Here is a 21950-nt window from a genome sequence, read left to right on the forward strand (position 1 = left end):
GTTTCACCTTCTCCTCTAATGGTGATTCTGCCCTAAAATCACTTCTTTGCCACCATTCACTTGGAAGAGTCTGAACAACATCTCATACCTAGATATCAAGAATGAAGGTGCCCACAGTTCATTGCTGAGATGCAGCTAGCCAACTTACTTATTGCCAGCACAACATTCACAACTTGCTCATCACCACTTTGTAGTCTACCTTTATGTACTGAAGAGTGTCTACTTTTCATGCTGAAACTCAAAATTAATTCTAGTTTACATTAGCAATATATGCCAAAACCATACACCAAAAACTCAAGCAAAACCTTTTCTTTGGACACCTGAAGGAACTAATGGTTATCCCTCAACAGCACATTCTTTTCCAGTCCATCTAGTAAAGCAAAATGAGGTAGAACATAACAATATAAACTGTAACCTTACCTGAGTGCTTGTAGAAGATGATTCATGTCAATGTATTACAAATACACAAAAAAGGTGCAAACTCTGAATGAGAAAGGATACATTCGTATGGCTCCTGTCCTTGTTCCAATTGCCAGGATTTTCTGCACTGGGTCAAAAGCTAAGGCAGTGGGTAGGTAAGGAAAGCCATGGCGAACCGTCTGAAACAGAACAAATGAGCAAAGTGATTAAGCTGCACCCACACATAACAGCATGCATGCATAACAGCACTTATACTTTGCTATATGTTGTACTACTTGCAATGAATTTCAAGAAAAGTATTACTAGAATCACAGAATGATTTGGGCTGGAAAGGACATAAGATCACCCAGTTCCAACCTCCCTGCCATGGGCAGGGACACCTCACACTAAACCATGTCACCCAAGACTCAGTCCAACCTGGCCTTGAACACTGCCAGGGATGGAGCATTCACAACTTCCCTGGGCAACCCATTCCAGTGCCTCAGCACCCTTACAGTAAAGAACTTTTTCCTTATATCTACCCTGAACTTCTTCTGTTTCAGTTTAAACCCATCACCCCTTGGCCTATCACTACAGTCCCTTATGAAGAGTCCCTCTCCAGCGTCCTTGTAGGCCCCTTCAGACACTGGAAGCTGCTCTGAGGTCTCCATGCAGCTTTTATTCTCCAGGCTGAACAGCTGCAACTTTCTCAGCCTGTCTTCATACGGGAGGTGCTCCAGCCCTGATCATCCTTGTGGCCTCCTCTGGACTTGCTCCAATAGCTCCATGTCCTTATGCTGAGGACACGAGAACCGCACACAGTGCTCCAAGTGGGGTCTCACGAGAGCAGAATAGAGGGGCAGGATCACCTCCTTCAACCTGCTGGTCAGGCTTCTCTTGATACAGTTGTATAGTATTTTGAATAGGGGCGAGTCTCGCTCATGTCAATTTCTAGATATGGTCCTTAGTGATATTTTAAATGGTTTTCTTGCAACAAAGTAGATTGCAACGCAAATGCCAATATACAACTGACACATATTGCTTATATTGTATAATGAAAGATAACCTCAATATGCAATGTGGCTGAATTAGAAATTGAAGAAAGACACATAATATGCTTTGAAAACACTGCCACAAATAACCTTAGCCTCCACAGAAGAGCTTCAGCAGAAAGAAACAGAACACATCCAGGAGAAGAGGTCAAACCAACCAATAAACTGAATTGAGTCTACGAGGTAAAAATCCTCAATATAAATTTAAAAAACAAAGATGCCAGAGATGCTCTTAAAATAAGCAACTGAACCACTCACCCCTTCTTAGCATTTATTTGTAATACTATGCTTTTCATTCTAATTTTTGCATAGATATGTTGGGGAATAAATGAATTGAGCATGATGCAACACATCCTTGAGTTTGAAGACCACCTCAAATAACATGTTAATTTACCTTAACCTGGAGGTTCTGACCAACATGACCTGCCTGATTCTTATGAAGAAAAATCTGATGTGGGAGAACACTAACATAAGAAAAAAACTGGACATAACTAGAGTAGAATATACAAATACACCTCCAGATTAACTGATTCATTTTGTGTGTGACTGCTTACTGAAAATTGGCTAACAAATAATATATTTCTTTTGTATAATATTAATGATTTATAATGTTTAATAGAATATTGAACTTGATTATTGACTCTTTTTTTTTTAGTACATGATTAGGATTGCAGGGGAAGTACTTTGGACTGAATTAAATTTAACTTTTTAAGACATCTTTTTCTTCCTTGACAGGATCTGGCTTATGAACTGTGTCCACTAAAGCATTCATCAGTCTCTATGGAACAACTTCAACAAACAGGATTCCTTATTTGCAGACCTGTTGAGTAAAAGGCAGCTGGTGATTCCTACAGCTGTATCACTCCAACTCTTCCAGTACAGCTGGAAGCACTTGAACCAATATTGCTAAGCAGCTTGGGAACAACCAAATGTATGTTTTTCAGCACATAACCACCTCCTTAAAAGAAATCTTACTGATCTCCAATCTTAATTATTGATGATAGTGGATGTTGTTTAAAAGAATGTCTAATTATTAGTTTCTAGATTGCAAAAATCCAGAAACGTGCTACTTCAGCAAGCTGTAGAAAAGTAATTCACTTCTTATGTCAATGGAGACATTTGTCAAAGATCTCCACAACTGTGTTTCTGGCTTAGTTTGCTTTGAGGTTTTTTACCACTTTGTCATGTGGTAGGATCACCCAAATATAACTTTTTTGACATCTAAGCTGGAACTCAACTTATATACTATAAAAATGGTTTTGCCTCTCATGCCACAAACACATCAGGAAATACAAACTGTAGTATTTTCTAGTGTGCTGAATGTCTGGCCTAACTTGCACTACTAATTCCCTATTACATTTGAGATTTCTGGGTTCTTGGGAATAGATCTTCCTTTTCCAGAAGAAAAACTCCAGACAAAAAAAAAAAAACAAAACATATACTGCAAAAATGATCTTTTTCATTATTAATTTTTAGATAAGAAAGTTTGAATTTCTAGTAATCCCAGGCACAGTATTTGTTTCTGATGTTTAGCCAGGACTCAAGCTTTCAGCACTACTTTTTAGAGCTAAGAACGCAAAGATCAGTGAGTTTAAAGTCTTACTTGCATTCTTGCCCATATGTATTTAACATAGGCTTTGTATTTTCAGTATTTTTGCAATCTCCAGTCAGACTTTTCATTTGGAAATTTTAATTCAGTCCTGTTACTGAGACAAAACAATGGTTTAGAAGTAGAGCCAAAACTCCCAAACTCTAGGATATACTCAGAAGTGTTCTTTCTGTTTCGCAGCCATCTTCCAAATGTGAGTATTTCCAGTAATGCCAATTGGGAAGTTCTTGGGAATGCAAAATTCTGCTGTTTGTAGAATTAAAAAAAAAAAAAAAAATCAAAAAAACACAACATAGAATCATAGAATAGTTAGGGTTGGAAAGGACCTTAAGATCATCTAGTTCCAAACCCCCTGCCATGGGCAGGGACACCTCACACTAAATCATATCACCCAAGGCCTCGTCCAACCTGGTCTTGAACACTGCCAGGGATGGAGCATTCACAACCTCCCTGGGCAACCCATTCCTGTGCCTCACCACCCTTACAGGAAAGAATTTCCTTCTTATATCCAACCTAAACTTCCCCTGTTAATGGGTTTTAACCCATTACCCCTTGTCCTATCACTACAGTCCCTAATGAAGAGTCTCTCCCCAGCATCCCTATAGGCCCCCTTCAGATACTGGAAGGCTGCTATGAGGTCTCCACGCAGCCTTCTCTTCTCCAGGATGAACAGCCCCAACTTCCTCAGCCTGTCTTCATATGGGAGGTGCTCCAGTCCCCTGATCATCCTCATGGCCCTTCTCTGGACTTGTTCCAACAGTTCCGTGTCCTTTTTATGTTGAGGACACCAGAACTGCACACAATACTCCAAGGGAGGTCTCACAAGAGCAGAGTAGAGGGGCAGGATCACCTCCTTCGACCTGCTGGTCACGCTCCTTTTAATGCGGCCCAGGATACGGTTGCCTTTCTGGGCTGCAAGCGCCCACTGCCGGCTCATGTTCATTTTCCCATCAACCAGCACCCCAAGTCCTTCTCCGCAGGGCTGCTCTGAATCTCTTCTCTGCCCAACCTGTAGCTGTGCCTGGGATTGCTCCGACCCAGGTGTAGGACCTTGCACTTGGCATGGTTAAACTTCATGAGGTTGGCATCAGCCCACCTCAGAAGCGTGTCGAGGTCCCTCTGGATGGCATTCCTTCCCTCCAGCATATAATCCGAACCACACAGCTTGGTGTCATCAGCAAACTTGCTGAGGGTGCATTGAACATCCAAGTAAATGACAATTTTCAAGCAAAACATTTAAATTCACTAAGACTCTAAATAAAGGACAAATGCAGTTTGGCTGGAGAGCCAAGCTACAGTGTACACAATTAAGGCAGAAAAAGATGCCTTTATGATTGAAATTTTGGCACAAATGAGAGCAGTCTCCAAAATGGTTCTGAAGATCAAAGAGAAGAACAGGGACAAGTTGTAACACTTCAGGCCCTCAGACTCTTCTCCTTAGCCTTGGTCCAATATCCTTTCTATTTCCAAGGACTGTGAAGAAATGACAAGCTAACACTTGAAGTGGATACGAGCATACATCTAAGAATTAGGAATGATTTTAGAACTGCATCTGTGCTTCCGTAGAGCATTCACTAATACAGATCAAGAAGAGGGGAAGGCCACAAAATTAACTTGATTCGAGGGTGACAAGAAAAAATTTGTTCATACTTAATCTGAGTTGTGGCTGGTAAGAACAATGTAGACCGAAACTACCAATGGTGAGCAGAAAACACAAGGCAAAGCATATATTTTTTCCAAAATGAAACCATCTCAATGACAGATCAAAGGAGGAAAAAGGATCTTAAAAACATCAGTTTGCGTTCAAGGAAAGACGGGACCTCCCTACCCTGGATGGCCTAAGAAAGAAAAAAAAAGAAGAGAAAAAGCAGACAGCAGATGGAGCCAGGGCTGCTTTTCTCCACATTATCCAGCTTTCTTCTCTATCTCCTCTGCTAGCATGCAGTCTCTAGGGGCAGTCTGCCCTCCCTATGACAAACAGTTTCTGTGCAGTATGTGAAATAATTTTGAAACAGAGCAGTTAGAAATGCCACAACAATTTCAGCACTAATTATTGTTCAGCTTTGTTATTCTCTTTCAAATTTTTCTTTTAAACCATTGTAAGCAAATACTCTTACGGTGAATTGCATATATCTATATATATCGTTAAAGTAACCTTCACACAACCAGTTTACCTATATGAATATAGGAAATGGATTATTTGGGCTTACTAGTGTTCTACCACAGAACACTTTAATATGCTGTACAGAACATAACAATCTCTTTCCCAGATACTTATCTTACTCAGATATTAAGGAGGGCCACCCAGATGAGCAGGGGACTGGAGCACCTCCCATATGGACACAGGCTGAGAAAGTTGGGGCTGTTCAGTCTGGAGAAGAGAAGTTGCGTGGAGACCTCAGAGCAGCTTCCAGTGCCTGAAAGGGGCCTATGAGGGTGCTGAAGAGGGACTCATCATCAGGGCCTTGGGCAATAGGACAAGGGGTGATGGGTATAAACTAAACCAGGGCAAGTTCAGGTTAGATATAAAGAAGAAGTTCTTTACTGTGAGGGTGGTGAGGCACTGGCACAGGGTGCCCAGAGAAGCTGTAAATGCTCCACCCCGGCAGTGTTCAAGGCCTGGTTGGGCAGAGCCTTGGGCAACATGGTCTAGTGTGAGGCATTTCTGCCCATGGGAGGGGGCTGGAACTGGATGATCTTAAGGTCCTTTCCAACCCAAACCATTCTATGATTCTATGCCATGATATATGTCATTAACTGAGAAAAGAAAATCTCACTAGTATAATATATATTATCCACTATAATTTTCACATGGTTTGTAATACAATCTTCCAGAAGATTTTTTAATTTTTTTCTTCCTATGGCAGTTTTGTATTAGACTGCAAGGACCATTTTTTCAAAGTGATTTTTTTAATTGTCTAAATAGCTTCAAAAATACAAGACTAAACTTGAACCAAGTCAATTAAGTAATAGGGTTTATAGTCAAATCTGTCCCTGCCATTTGCATAAACTTAAAATTTGTAACTCTTCTACTAGTGTTTTACAGCTACCCAGTTTATCAGACAGTAAAACCTACTTACTTAGCTAAATATTTTTTAGATGTCTGTTTGCTAAAACTGACCTCTGTAGTCTAAGCCTGTGACTCTGGATGGAAAATCTACATCCAAGCTGTGACCAGCATGTCACATGCAAAAACCTCACTGAAGCAAGTAACTGATTGGTTTACCAGCTAGAGGATGAATGTTGACTGAAACCTGTATAGCCTCTTACACAGCTATATAGGAAATTAAGAAATGCCAATGATTACAGCTTTCACCAAGGTTGCAGTGGTGAAAATAGGTGCTTACAAAGATAAGCTGCCATGTATTGCATTGCTTTAAGACAATGACATCCCTCATTTGTGCCTGGAATCTCTGTTAAGATTGTTGCCTGCTCACAAAAGACGGAAAGAGGACAAAGTATCAGTAGGCTTTCAACCTGGAAAAAAAAAATTAAAATGTATCCCTCCTGTATTGTTTTCTTATTAGTTAAATTTTCATTTTGTAAAAGGAATATTTTTCATAAAAACCTAGCTTCACTAAAAGTTTCCAAAATTTAAAACCCAAGCCGCAGATTCCATGTAACCTACATTAGGAACCAAGGCTTCTGAGCATCTTCACAGGATATCCTAAAAATTATCTAAGAAAAAAGAATAACCAACCCCCAAAACCCCAGGTTAATACACCCACAGGCAGCAATTTTACTCTGTGTAAAGCTTAGATGATCTATGTTCCTTTCCAACCCTAACTATTCTATGATTCTATGAAACAGTCATACAGGAAAAAACACCTATTCTGGAGCTATAAACTGGGAAGGTTGATTGCTGTCTCCTGCAAGATGGTATAATAAAGACTAATGCAGCATATGGATAAAAACCTTTACAGAAGCCAGTAGAGCTTCTACAATAGCAAATCCTCACTAACTTGTTTTCTCCAATTCTATGAAGCTGTCAGCATGCATGTAATTAAAGAGAATATGAATAGAATCGCAGAATGGCTTGGGCTGGAAAGGACCTTAAGGTCACCTGGTTCCAACCCCCTGCCATGGGCAGGGACACCTACCACTAGACCAGGCTGCTGAAGGCTCTGTCCAACCTGACCTTGAACAGTGTCAGCAACAGAGCATTCACAAGTTCCGTGGGCAGCCTGTGCCAATGCCTCACCACTTCCACAGTAAAGAACTTTTCCTTATACCTAACCTGAACTTCCCCTGCTTCAGTTTAAACCCATTACCCCTTGCCCTATTACTATAGTCCCTGATACAAAGGACTGTATGTAACAATTTATGTAAGAGAATATGCATATGTAAGAGAATACATATAATTATTCCAAAAGCCTTCCTGTAACATTCCACAGCAACATTATTAATGAAATAAAGTTGTCATGGGAGTCAAAAAAAAGGTTTTTTGGTGGACTGAAAGCTGGTTAGGTAACAGAAAATAAAGGATAGGGTTTAACAGATTAAATTACCATTAAGAAAATTCAAAAAGTAGGGTACTCCATGGAGAAGTGCTTGGACCACTTTTATTCATCATTTTTAATTATCTGTAAGAGGTAGTGAACACTGAAATCTCTAAGTTCATAGCTGATAGCAAGTTCCTTTGCATAGTGAAATTCACTGCTGATGGTTATCAGCTCCTGAAAGACCTCATCAGCCTGAGTAAGTGTGCAAGAAGGTGATAAATGAGATTCAGTGTGGACAGATGTAAGATCAGGAACCTAAAGATAAAAACCCCGCAACTCTTCATTAGATTTCCACAATGCTGAATTTGCAAATAGCATTTACAAGTCAGGAAAGTGATTTTGTGGGCATGGCTGGCATTCCTCTGAAATCTATGGCTTAATGTGCAGCAGCAACCCAAAAAGCCAAGTAATATTGGACATATTTCATCAGGAAGAGCATAAAGAAAAACAGAGGGCACTGTTTTGCTGCTATATAAAACCTCTGTGAGACCGTTACTTGAGTACTATGAAGCTCTGGTCTCCACCTGAAGGTCTCTACCTGAAGTAGTCAAGTCAAAGCCGATACAGAGAAGGCAACCAATGCTCAGGGTGTCGGACACAAGCCTTATCAGGAAGGACTAAAACTTCCAAAACTTCAGTTTGGAGAGAAGAAGGCTGTGAAGGGATATGACAGATTTTCATCATCAAAAGAGTGGATAAGCTAAACATGGAACTGTTATTCAGCTAAACCACAGAGCAATTCAAAATAAATGAAAGTAAGTTTAAAACTCAAAACACCAAACCAAAACTTCCTTATACAACAGGTAATGAAACTTGCCACTGTGAAGGCTAACAGTATCAGCAAGTTCAAAAAGCATTAGACAAATTCATGGACATTACTGAAATGGATTACAAAAGGACTGGCTAGGGATACACTTTCTGACGTCTCCAATCAAGTGATGGTGGATGATGGGACATTAGAAAGGGAATGGTCTATAGAAAGTGATCTAACTTAACTACTCTCCCTCAATGACATATTCTATTTCCACTGTCAGAGACTGACTGCTGGGCGATAGGGACCATTGGTTTGTCTCAGCAGGGTATTTCTCATAAGCTTATTATCTTCACCAGCAGCAGTGCATCTGAGAGAGGGCTGGAAAGGAGAGCATCCTCCGTGAAGAAAGACACAGTAGAGAAAAAAACATGGAAAATGTGGGTACATGAAGGAAAAAGAAATGTTGCTGAATTAGGTAATACAGAGGCAGGAAGAAAAGCTATGCACAGCAAACAATAGGATTAGTAAAATATGTTCCTAACATTTACATACACAACTTTTGGAATAGAAGAATAATACTTTCAGCAATAGGCAAATCTGGGTTGTATTTTAATTCTGAAAATTTACAAATTTTACAGAGCTTACTTTGCTATAAAAGGTCCCTCAATAAGCTACAGTAGATTTTTGAGAAGAATCTGTGTCCTGGACAAGAAGCAGACTTCAAACACAACCTGAATTTTTACAGTTTTGTTCCACAAATATCATACACTGAAAATTATATGAAAAATTCAGTGCTAGAGTATTTAAACAACCTGGACATCAGATATTTTTGTACTATGAACATATGAAATATTTGTACTATTTAATATGAACATATGAAATATTTTTCCCTTTGCAAACAGCTTAACGTACTTAGAAGATGTAAAACATAAAGCTGCAAAAAGTAGCATCAAGTCTATATTTTAATATGTATCGTTTTCACTCTACTAGTTTTAAAAAGCCTGGATGCAGACCATATGACTGGTTTTTGAAACATGCTAGTTCTACCACACATTACATAATTTTTCAGTTTCCTCATACAGATCAGCCCTGAAAATGAAAGTACATCAAAAAGGCATCTTCCAGACAACAACCTTAAGAAATAAATATCTAAAATGTAGAAGTCCTTCCTAAAATTCCTCTTTTCATGACCAAAATCTCTGCAGCAACTTCAGAGATATTTTTTTTTCACTGTCAGTTTCAGTTCAGCAAACTGGATGTTGAGAATTATCATCAAATAAGAATGGTCCTATTCACACAGGATTCATATTTATACAAACAGCCAAGTTAAGTGAACCACGGAGGAAAAATAAGGCCTTCTGAATTTCGAAAAGCACTCTCATTCTTTGAAATATGCTGTAGCATATCAAAAATACACAACTAATATATTCAGACAAAAACCTACAAATAAGTAAAACGACACTGATCCTCGAAGAAGGATGCTGGAAAGGGACTCTTCATCAGGGGCTGGAGCAATATGATGAGGGGTGATGGGTTTAACCTTAAACAGGGGAAGTTCATGTTAGATATAAGGAAGAAAGAAATTCTTTGCTGTGAGGGTGGTAAGGTGCTGGCACAGGTTGCCCAGAGAAGTGGTAAATGCTCCATCCCCAGCAGTGTTCAGAGTTGGACACGGCCTTGGTTGACATCATCTAGTATGAGGCACCCCTGCCCATTGCAGGGGGTTGGAAATGGATGATCTTCAGGTCCTTTCCAACCCAAAATGTTCTATGATACTATGAACTGCATTATTCTCAGTCCAAAGCAGAGATGAGGTTGGAGGGGAATTCTGCAGACTGTCTAGTCCAACTCCCCCTGCCCAAAACAGTGTTTGGATTTTAATTTGATTGATCTATTTAAATCAGTTTTGCTGTGGCCAAGCAACCACTTGACAACTACACCACCTTGCCACATCTACCACAGCACTGAGTCACAGCTTTATAGTAAGTTAATAAAATAAGTTACAGGATAATACATGAATATAATCATTCCAAAGTAGGTATTACTCCCTTTGGAGAAATCTTAAATTCAAGAGAAACATTGTATGCAAATGTTTTCACATTTTTTATTCCCATTCTTTCTAAAAAGAAGTCCACCAAGTTTTAAATAAAAAAAATTACAAAAAGGGAAGAAAATGGAGAACACAACAATGAAGGAATTGCATCCATTTTCAGTAAATATGTTATAGCAGACTCCTCACTCTTACCATTTAAACTGGCAAGAAGAAATGAGGCATCAACCTATAGAAAACGCCACAGCCTTTAATAGGATTATATTTTGCCTTGGCTTTAATGTAAAATACTAACAATAAAAAATCCAACCCTAAACCACTGATTTCAAACCCTGATTTGTCCTACCTACTTAAGTAAGGCTTCTGTCCAAATGGCAATCATTATAGCCAAAGTAACTCAAATAATAGTTCATACTGATTTTGTTGTTGTTGTTGCCTCATTTAACCATATTACTCTATAACTTGAAATAGTTTGGTTCAGAATATCATCTGTCTGATGGAGATCTGGCTTATAGGGATTTACAAGAATTGTAAAATCATTCAACATAGCCAAGAGCCTTGAAAGAAAATATTTTTGTCGTCACTATGACTGTGGATGCAGAAAATAACATAATTTCATAACTTTAACGGAGAAAAAAACTCATCTATTTTTATTAAGGTTCTACCAGAACAACATAGCAATAACTCTAATTCGTTTTGCATGTCTTCTCACTTCTTGATTTTCTGTGACTTTGCCACTTTAGGCTGATTTTGTCGTGTTCTATTCTAGCCGATTGTGGTTCCTGTTCTGAAGCAGATGCTTTGTTTGCTGCTTTCAGAATATTTCAATTAAAAAAAAAACCCTCACAAAAAAACACACCCACACAAAACACAAAAATTCAAAAACCCCAAAAGAGCCATAAAAATTTTTGCACAAAAACGTCCTGCTGCTGTGATACAAGAAAACTGCTACTCTGCTAAAGTTCTTGAAGGTTGATTTTTCTATTATTACTTTTTAAATCTATAGAAACACAGTGTTAAAACCCTACTTTGCTATAATCTATATTCTTGATGTATTTCCATGGAAATCTTTCATTTTGCAACAAAATTTGGCATTCTTACATGCTAAGATCATTACCAGATTTCATTACTAGCATCTACAACACATTTACTACTTATTTCTAGCTCATAATTAATATTCTCCTACCTCCTTTCTGTATGCATATTGTATGCAATGAGGACTTTTTTTTTCTGATGTTGAATGGAGAATTTAAGCAGAAGATACTGGCCAGCATCCCATCTCACATATGGTGAAGATATACTCCAGATTAACTTGGGATATTTTGTGGCAGGTTTTGCCCTCTAAAGCAGTGAAATCCAGCAGATCTTGCACACTACTATCCCCTGCTGCATTGCCCATAATGCTACCAAGGGCACAGCTCACAGACACAAATGAAGGCACTATATCTAAAGACGGTAAGAATCAGATCTCTGTTTACATAACCACATGCCAGCTTTCCTGCCTTTGCCTCATTCAGGGAGCATTTCAAGACATATGCAGGGACAAACGAGGAATAAACTAGGATTCTTTGGACTCACAACAATTAACCTTTATCCACAGCTACAGTGGAATGTATCTGAAATACAACTGAAAGCACATATCCATCCTTAAGGGATGCAATAGATAGAATGTGATGAACAAAGCCAAGATGAGCATTCATAATTTATTTAGAATGAATCTTTGTTGACGCCCAGTGGATAATGCAGAGACTTTATCTCACAGGAACACACAGTGAGTAACACCCATCCTTCCCACATGCTGTGTTCTCTTCAAACCAAATGTGGTGGTGGACAGGAACAAAATATAAGCAGACACTTCAAGAAAATAAAAGGTGCTATAAAGACTAGACTGCCACACATACAGAGTTAAGTGCATACCAGCTGCATAAGGAACCTGACTTCTGAGTATTTGACCTCATGGCACTCTTCTATAGCATATTTTTTAATGTAACAAAAAAAAATTGGTCTTAATTGATTGGATTCAAATTCTGCAAGAAGACATGCTACCATATACACCTCCATCTGCACATATACCACTGAATTCAGTAAGGCTACTTTTGAGGACATGCATTCATCAATTCAAAGCCTTAAATATTAAGGGTCAATTTTTTTTCCAGTACTGTATACAACTTAACTTCAAAGGAAGCATAACAAGTGTACCTCAGCAGACTTTGACCCTAGCTACAGGCGACAGATTGTCTCTAGCATTTTTTACTATTCATAGTCTATGCTGGTGATCTGCTAGGAATGGACACAGCACTGCACAAAGATAACATCTTATTACATTTAAGCATATTTACTAGCCATCTGTACCTAACAATATTGCTTTCTCTCCTCTCCACAGATGCACATTACTTTTACTTCCAATCATAAAATCCTCTAACTTTCCCCTATAATGACTCTAACATACATTTTGACAAATTAATACATCCCTATAACCTGCTTTTCTAAACACTTTTTCTTAGAATAGCCAATAGACCAGTACATTCATGTAGCTTAGGGTATTTTAGTTCACTTTTCTACTGCTTCTTTTTCTCTGTTTCCAAAGTGAATGTACTAACTTTTCACAGTATTTTCACACAGACCTTGCAAAGGGATCTGGGCATATACTATACACCAGGCAGTGTCACATGTCTCAGAATAAGCGTCAGATATGAACAGAGATTCATCTGAAATAACCGAGTTAGAAGAGGCTGTCTTAGATTTAGTCCATTCCACTGAGGATAACGGCATGTTTTACGTAGCCTACATATTTCTATTTGGAAAAACAAAAAAATCTCCTATTACTTCATAGTTTTATTCATGAACTTCTAAGTAATTTCTCAGTCATTTCTTTAAATTAATGAAGTACAACTTCTTCTTTCATAAAAAAGTAGGAAAGGTTGCTTATACAGCCAATGTTTTACACAACAGTTCTAAGATCAGAACACTCCCTAAGATATAGGCCAACCAGGCTGAACGCCCTCCATCCTCCCAGAAGAGATTCAAACCCCCTTTTCCCATTAAAGAGTGAGAAAATGCCTAACCAGTGGCTCACAGGTGAGGTGAGGTATATCCAATCCAGTGTGTCCAATTCCACTACCAGGGAGTAACAGTTAAGAGGATAAAAATCATGGAATAAAGGAGAGACAAGAAGAGCAAACTTGGGAACAGGAATTAGCTTAGTGAGAAAAGCCCTGTGTCCCAGGTATAAACTCAGCACAATTCTCACAAGATGAAAGCTGGCACCACCACAGCAGGCCTGAGCTATGTAAACATGAAGACACTGCATCCTTCAGTATGTTTCATGGGTTTTTTTCACCATTTCTAGGATAATCCATAGATTTACCAGTGCAATAATTAGCTCAGGGAAGGAAGACTGTAGTTCTGCTATGATGATCTGATCTCTGAACAACTGCCTGTGAAAAAGTGACCCCTGAACCAAGGGAGTATTAACCTATGCCTAACATGCACTCTCAGTGAGGACGGACATTCTTTCTCATGAGGAAAACACATATCCCGATTTCAATTTTTCATCCAAGGGCTCTATGTGATTGAAATGAAAGAATCCTTGAAATAAAACAAACAAAAACACCCTGAAACAAACAAATCCACAAACCAAAAGCAAAATAACCCCACTTGAAATGGCACACAAAATTACAGCAAATAGTCTAACTTTTAGATTATCCTGTATGGAGTCAGGAGTTGAACTCTGTGATCTTCATGTGTCTACTCCAACTCAGGATATTCTATGATTCTTATATTGCTAAAAAATGCAAGATCAACCAAAAAAAAAAGCAGAAAATTTAGAACATACGTGCACTAAGATAATCTATGCAACCTGTACTTCTTCCCCTCTTATAGGAATCAAATTCTCTTTTTCTGTCATAGAACTTCTGCCTCACTCCATGCATAGTACAGTCTAGTCTGTTGCATGGTTAAACCAAAAGTGAACCATCGAAGAACTGTTGTCTGCCAAATTTGTGTACTTGGCACAAACCAGGAAGGCGAAAGGTACAATTCAGATAGAATTTCCTTTCTGCGATTCTCTATCGATGCTCTTATCATTTAGTTTTATAAATGAGCAAGCCAAGGGCCATGAATTAAGCTTTTCATATGTGGCTGCTAATCATGTTTCCATTTTGTGATTGACCAATTTGAGATAATTGAGGTTGATGATATTCAGACATCTTCAGTACAATTCACAGGTCCAGTACGGAGCCAGAATTCCATCTGTAGTTATTTGAGACAGGAAGGAAATTCAGAACCATTCCAAGGTGGACACATAAATTGAGATGTGACTAACAAGCCTAAAGACTCTCTATTCTGTCCACAATACTTGCAACAAAATGTGAAAACAATAGGAGGCATAATGGGAAGACATAAGTGGTATAAAAACATTAAATATGCTAAAAAAAATATCAGATTCAAATCAGGTGAAGCTGGAAGCTCAAAACAGTGGACTCTAAACAACCTAGCATTTGGGATTTTCATCTATACTGCAGGAATAATAATACCTCCATCTCACAGAAATATTATGAAGGTCAATTCATTAATGTTCATAAAGCTTGCAAAACTACAGTGGTAAGCACTTCTGTTGCAAAAGTCCATGAGGAACTTAATATTCAGGCATGCTCTGAGCTCTAATTATGCAGAGAAATACTGGAGTGCTTTCTATTGAGCAAACACTATTCATTTTACTAAATTAAACCCATAGAAGAAATACTGATCTTGTAATTAAAGGTTGTATGCACAAACTACATTTAAGAAATCTGGAACTTCTGAGTGCGTTGTTTTGCAACCTTAAAAGTCTTCAAATCGTTTTGAAGTTGTAATTGCATGCGTTGGCCATGAAGGGTCTACATTAATGCATTTAGGATTAATATTTGATTAATGAGCATAGTGATGCAAAAAGATAAGTATTTGCAAAAAACAGAAGAAGAGAGTCCACTTATACTACTATAGGTTGCTTCAAATCTTCTAAGTTCTTAAAGAAGCTTTTAATGTGCTCTGCTCTTCAGCACTGAAGAGTCCGGGTTGTAATTAATGCAAACGTTCAAAAAAGAAAAGTATGTTACGCTTATCACACATTTCATAAAATTACTATCATCTAATTACAGAAGTGTCATTTACGCCTCTCTAGTTTTAAACAGAATAGGGGTTTGCACCTAGCATTAGATCCAAACTGTAGTATATAGGAAAAATCCTCCCGAAATTATCTTATTTACCACTAAAGTAACTCTGTTCATTTATCATTAAATGAACTCTGAGCACTTACAAGTAAGGGTTAATACTTTTTTTTAACATGGGTTTTCTCTGAAATGTAGCACTTCACATACTTCTGTTTCCCCTGAATAACCTTATTAAGAAGCAACTCAGATTAACTAAACAGCTCAAGCTAACTAAAACACTATGAATAGCTTATAACAAAGAATTTTCATTATTATTCATAGCAAAACATAGAACTATGTGCTATCACAGAATTGTTCTTAAACTGTCACTCCAAAATTCGTCTTCATTATCGTTGAACTATAATGTCATGTTGCATCTGCAGTTAAAGTATCTCCTTGACTGTTGTCAAGTACAGGTGACTAAATGTTCATCTTCGCTGGTCAACAAAATACAGTATTACCATCTATAAACTGGGGGAATTAAAATTTAAGAGCACCTTATAGGAAATGCAGATAGAATCATAGGATGGTTCAGGTTGGAAGGGAGCTTAAAACTCATCCAGTTCCAACCCCCTGCCACAAGGGCACCTTCCACTAGAGCAAGTTGCTCCAAGCCCTGTCCAACCTGGCCTTGAACACTGCCAGGGACAGGGCAGCCACAACTTCCTTGTTCATTCATGCAGGCCTCCTTAAGTTACTTAAATTGGCTACTGAGATATCAAAGATAAGGAGGGTTAGGAAAGCACAGATGCAATGGGCCATGAGCTTCCATACCAGTTTCAACAAAAACCTAACACTATTCTGCCTGCATGGATTTTGTACAAAGACTCGGTAATGTGTCTACTGAAACTGTGACTATACTACCAATGTGAATGATACAGCAAGATTCAAAGGGATGTTTATTAGATAGCAAGACTACTCAGTAATTGACACTAAAGACCAGTTTTGGACAGAATACAAATCTTGTGCTTCAGGGTTTAAAGGTAGTCTATAACAATCAGCATTTAGGGAATAACTCTGTGGGAAGATGATTAGTTCAGCTGTTCTTAAACCTTTTCTAGGGTATCAGGTTGTTAAAGAAAATATTCTACATTAACAGTACATCTACTAAAGTGCAACTGTTACTGTGCTCTAAACTGAGGTCTTGATTTCAAACATTTTCTGCACAGTTATTAACAACATGCTCTACAAATTAAAACCCCATGATTGTTATTCAAGAAAGTCTCCCACAGAAAACTCTTTGAGCTTTATTTTCATGAAAAATATGTACTTTCTGTTCAAAAAAATGTACATCTTCATTCTTACTCAGTTTTTCCCAACTGCACTACCCTCTAACAATCAAGCTTCTGCAAAAGTAATAAGAACACTGCTTTCACCTTTTATCTTCTTTCTGTTTGAAGTTCTACTCAAATAATTTACAACATCCTAATTGTGATCTTCCCACTTCCTATATTAATAGCAGGTATCTCCCCAGTGCTGTATTTTAGTTTCTAAATGCTACGGACAAACACAGGTGAACCTAAAATATCATTTCCAACATATATACAGTGGGAAAATATAAAGGAGCAAACCCGAGGAAACTAGATCTATCCTTGTTAAAATTAACATACGCTTTACTAACATATTCTACTGGATCATGCCTAGTTTTTGGCATGATGCTGCTATCTGACATGCTGAACTTAATTAATGTGAACGATAATCAATACTTTCATGATTTCCACTTGGATACTCAAATCCCAGCCCTAGATATAAGAAGCTAAACCTCAGCTTCCTGTTATCACAAAATACAGCTTTGACCAAATTTGATATTACGTGAATACTTTGAAAAGGGTGCCACTGATTCCTTAGTACAGTTACCAACCTAGAGATTTATCGTGCTTAAAAAAGGCCAGTTCATTCATATGTAATAGTTTCAACAATATTTCATTTTTTTACTTTCAATACAGAAGAATAAATTAATGATTGAAACATAAATGCCAAAAGTAAGTTATTGTATACATCTCAGTGTAAAATGAAATATTCAATTTACTTTTATTAAGTTCTGAACCCATATCTCAGAAAGACACTGTGATAATAACCATCCTAAAAACATCACAAAACAGAGAGACAGCTTTCAGGTGTGTTACTAACGAAATCAGGTGTGTTACCAATAGAAAGAGTTTTGGTAGAGGGCTGGATCTGTGATTTTAGCCAAGCACACCTCCCACAAACTTCAGAAAGACGATTTATTTAAATAAAAACTGCAGGGTAATGCTCTTTAATTCTCAAGTATGAGTCAGCGTTTATGTTTCATATTTAAATAAAGATTTTATAATCAGCAAAGAAAGAAAAACAAGTTTGAAGTGCTACTTAGACTGTGAGCCCATCTGCCTTGATCCTGCAGATCATAACAAACCAAACCTGCCATTAGCTTTACTCAGTTCTGTGTGCAGCAGGATCACAGATCATGGATCCTGAAATATGCAGCCTATGTAACTTATGTAACTTAACATGAAAATACACAATCAAAACACCAGACATTCTACACAACACAAGCTCAGGGAAGGCAATGCTTGGATTGTATGTGCCTTGCTGTATTTTTAATTTAATTCAAATTGAATGAGGTACGAATTCTGGCTCGGATCCTGCACCCTGAAGCACGCAGGATGAAAGCTGCGCCTGCGTCAAGTCCCACTGCCTTCAGTACACTTGCATAGTACATAATGCAGGATGGGGGCCTGTGGGGCTTTGTTGGTTCACTCAAACATGCTTGTAACATTATTAAACTGCAGTACAGCTGATTAAGGAGAGGCTGTTGAATAAACATTGCAGTATTTTATGAGCACATAATCACCAAGTATTTTGGAAGGCTTTTTTAGAATACTCTTGTACCTTGAAAAAAGGAAGCTGATGGTTTGTATACTATAGAGTAGACTTCTGCAGTACCATGCATTCATAAGCAAGTGCTGCTGCAAGCAATCAAAAGCCTTCCTATATGCAAATACTTACTTTGCTGAGAACATTTTAACCTGATGGCTAAGACAAACAAATACTGCCCACTGAAATCTTCTCAAAAATGACATATACCTATGCACCAAGCAGATCTACCAGATCCATTTCCAAGTGCATCTAGCAGATTAGGCAGAAAACTAATTTCTTTTAATCTCACGTTGCCTATTTTTGCAAATATATCATACAAACCAAAAACATTATCATGCTAAATACAGATCTTTGGCCCTATCAAATGACTTAAACACAGAAAACTATGTTTTTAGCCTTACTTAAAAGTCCCAAAACGTCAGACCTTCTAATGATATTTTAATATGTCTTAATTATCTGCATTATTGTTTTACTGAATTTTCACTGAAGTGGCAACAATGGGAAATCACTGTACTGAATACCTGGAGTCTCACAAAATGCTGTATTACTGGGAACATAAGCAAAAGGAGTCAAATTCAACCCTGGGAAACAGGTATAACTCTAATGCACTGATCACTGCCACTCTATTAAACTACTGAATAATTTGACTTAAAAGGCCTGAACCTGTTTTAGTTCAGGATGGCAAAGAAGTACAAAACCTTCAGAAATTAGAATTATGTAGAACCTATTTCAAAGGTCTCCAACTGTTAAGTCATAGTGGCTCACCCTTCTTCCCCTGAACTCTGTAGGAGTTTTGACACTAGCTATAGCTGAAAACCAAACAGAATTGGAATGATGATATCCAAGATGAGAAAGGCTGTGTTTCACAAGGATCAGATCTGCACACAGTCTTACAGGCTTGTCTTACTGATTGTTTATATTTCTTCCTTCTCCCCAAAACACAAAAAGAAATGAGAATGCACTTGAGTTGGCCATAACCTAAACTTTAAATCAATTGGTATCTAGCTAATAGCTAATTTTATTAGCTATTTCCTAGCTAATAAAAGTATACTGCATAAGTGAAGCTCATTTACCCTCAATAAGGTAAACTGCACTAATTAAAAATTCTGCATTTGAACCTTTTAAGCAAAACACATAAGCAAACAAAACTTCTAGTAAAGTCTACTGAATAACATCAAAGTTAAATGCAACAGCAGAGGACTGTAATATAATCTCTCCTTTCGTTTTTGATCTTCCTTCCAAAAGTCTAATTTTTGTATTCCAGAGTTGGTCAGAAGTACCAAATAGTTTGTGCTGATTTTACTTCTGCAATTAAGGAACACCAGTGAAAACTTTGTTGCAGAAAAATGATACAAAACATAAAATACACAGGGATATTGTATGTTTTCTACTCAAAGAAAATCCTCAGTTAAGGACCTAACCAATACATAAAACCCAATGCCAATCAGATTTGGCAACTTTTGACATTTAGGCTGCCCCACTAAGTTTGTTGTCATATAATCTTCAGTACTAATGCTAAAAACACCCACCCTAAATCTATATCCAGTTCCTCACAAATCATTGAGGTGCACATCCAGTAATCACTGTGTTGTTTTTTATCTCTAGTTGGTGCCTTTTTCTTAAAAAAGGGAAGGAAAGGACGAGGATGAGAAGAATGAGGAGGGGAAGCAGATGCATACAATTTTGAATTTCTAATCACTTGTAAATGTTATCTGTACTAGCACCAATTGATTTGCTTTCCTGCCCTCAACCTACTTTCTACTTTGGGGTCCAAGCATGGACTCAGGATTTGGCCTTGAATGCTGAAATCAAGATTTGTATTAATTTACTGACCACCCCAACTCTGCAGCAGGAAGAAAAAAAGCATCAACGAGACCTCTGCCTTTTCATCCCGAAGTCCTTACACAACCACTGCAGTTCTCAAGTAAAAGGCTTACTGGCATCATATTACTGCCCCCACACACCACACAGCTTTTCTTATTTCCATAGCAAAAGAAAAATAGAATAAATTACAGCCCTTACCTTACAAATCTGGAAATAATCTGAAGTGAGCGTCTCCTGGATCTCATCTCTGGGTGTCCCTGCAGCTCCTGCAGTCCCTCCTGGGTGCAAGGAGCCTCCACCAGCCCCGCTTCCACCACCACTGCCACCACCACTGCTTCCTCCAGGGGATGAGGCAGTTAAACCGTCCAAAACTTTGCGAAAATTAAATTTCTTCATTTTGGAAAAATCTTTCGGAAGATTGAGGGGGAGAGAAAAGATGTGTCGTAACACATTCAGCTACATGGAGCGAAAAAGAAAGTCTTTAATGGTCCTCTGAGTGAGGCAGCACTTACAAGTCTCTTGTACCCAACACAACGTCAGTATTAGGTATAATTGATTGAAAAATACAAAGGCTTCATTTTGTCAGCTACCTGGAAAGGTCCTTTTAAAAAATAAATAAATAAATAAAAAATAATCCACAAGCAGCAGAACTAAGATTTAATTCAAATAAGGAACAGCGGAACAACCGCCATCGGGTTCTCTCACAAAATCCACATTTAGCAGTGGCTAAAAACGAAAAGTAAACAAAAAATTCAAGCCGGCATCCAAAACAGTAGGCTCCATCTCTCTACCTTTCCTGCCTAAGGTTTGCCTTCGGTACTTGATTATTTAGCAGAACTACAAAGAGTTGGCTACATTAGACTTCCTCCTCCCCTCAAGCCCCTTGCAGCCTGGGTACCTCTGCCTCCAGGGCTCCAGAGGAGCGGGCTCCCTCTCCCTGCCCGCAGCCGCGACTTCGCTCCCAAGCGATGTGCCCGCCCCGCCGCTACCGGCAGCCGCTGCCGCGCTGGATCCTCCTCTTTCCCCCTCGTGCTCCCGCCGGGAGGGTGCGCGGCGGCCCCACCGCGGGCTGCGAGCCCCGCACTTTCCCGCCACCGACCCGCCCTGTGAGGACCGACCGGCGGTAACGAGCCCTAAGCCAGCCCGGCCGGTCCTGGGCTGACCACTGGTCCCGTCCCTGAGGTGACGGACCCCCTCAAACCCTCCCGGTCCCAGCTCCCAGTTCCCCTGCCGGTCACCGAGCCTGTGCCGTCGCCGTGCCCCCAGAGGCCGCTCCAGGGGGACCGGACTCCCTCGGCGACAGGGGAGGTAACCGGGGCGACCACTCGCTCTAAGGCAATGGCTCCTAATGGTCCCCGGGGGCGCCTGTGGGAGCGCGGGAGAGGGGCTGAGGGGACTGGGGCGAAAGAGCGGAGAGGGTGAGCGGAGGGCGGCGCTGCCAGCCAGCTGCGACAGCGGGAGCACTCGCAGCCGTTCTCCGCGGTACTGAAACCTCCGCCGGCAGCAGCAGCCGCAGCTCCTCCTCCTTTTCCCTTCCTCTCCTCCTCCGTCCTCCACGCCCCGCCCGCCGCATCAGCGCGGAACCGAGAACCGAACCCGCCCCTCACCTCCACTGCCATGGGTGACGGGGGGAGGGCGGGACTAAGGCTGGTGATTGACAGCAGCGGCAGGTTCCGATTGGTTGCTGAGGTCCAGTTGGGTGGATGTGACTG

The 21950-nt window shown here is 39.3% G+C and overlaps 1 protein-coding gene across 9 annotated transcripts in view; it reads right to left on the reverse strand.

Annotated features, from left to right (window-relative positions):
- STXBP5L (syntaxin binding protein 5L) overlaps positions 1-21656 on the reverse strand; it is a 190818-nt gene extending 169162 nt beyond the window's left edge. For 6 of the 9 annotated variants that reach the window (XM_061454248.1, XM_061454246.1, XM_061454244.1 and 3 more), the window contains exons 1-2: positions 20437-21655; positions 502-599 (exon numbers count right to left, since the gene is read on the reverse strand). In XM_061454248.1, the coding sequence (XP_061310232.1) occupies positions 502-599; positions 20437-20634 (296 nt within the window). In that variant the 5' untranslated portion in view covers positions 20635-21655. Of the gene's footprint in view, positions 1-501; positions 600-20436 lie in introns of all 9 variants that reach the window. The other 3 variants (XM_061454243.1, XM_061454240.1, XM_061454241.1) reach the window with 2 other exon arrangements.
- Between the last annotated feature and the right edge of the window lie 294 nt (positions 21657-21950).

This window comes from Pezoporus flaviventris, unplaced genomic scaffold, assembly GCF_033815535.1.
Source record: "Pezoporus flaviventris isolate CSIRO_AGI_PZ_B2104156 unplaced genomic scaffold, CSIRO_AGI_Pfla_v1 ptg000015l, whole genome shotgun sequence".
NCBI classification, from domain to species: Eukaryota; Metazoa; Chordata; class Aves; order Psittaciformes; family Psittacidae; genus Pezoporus; species Pezoporus flaviventris.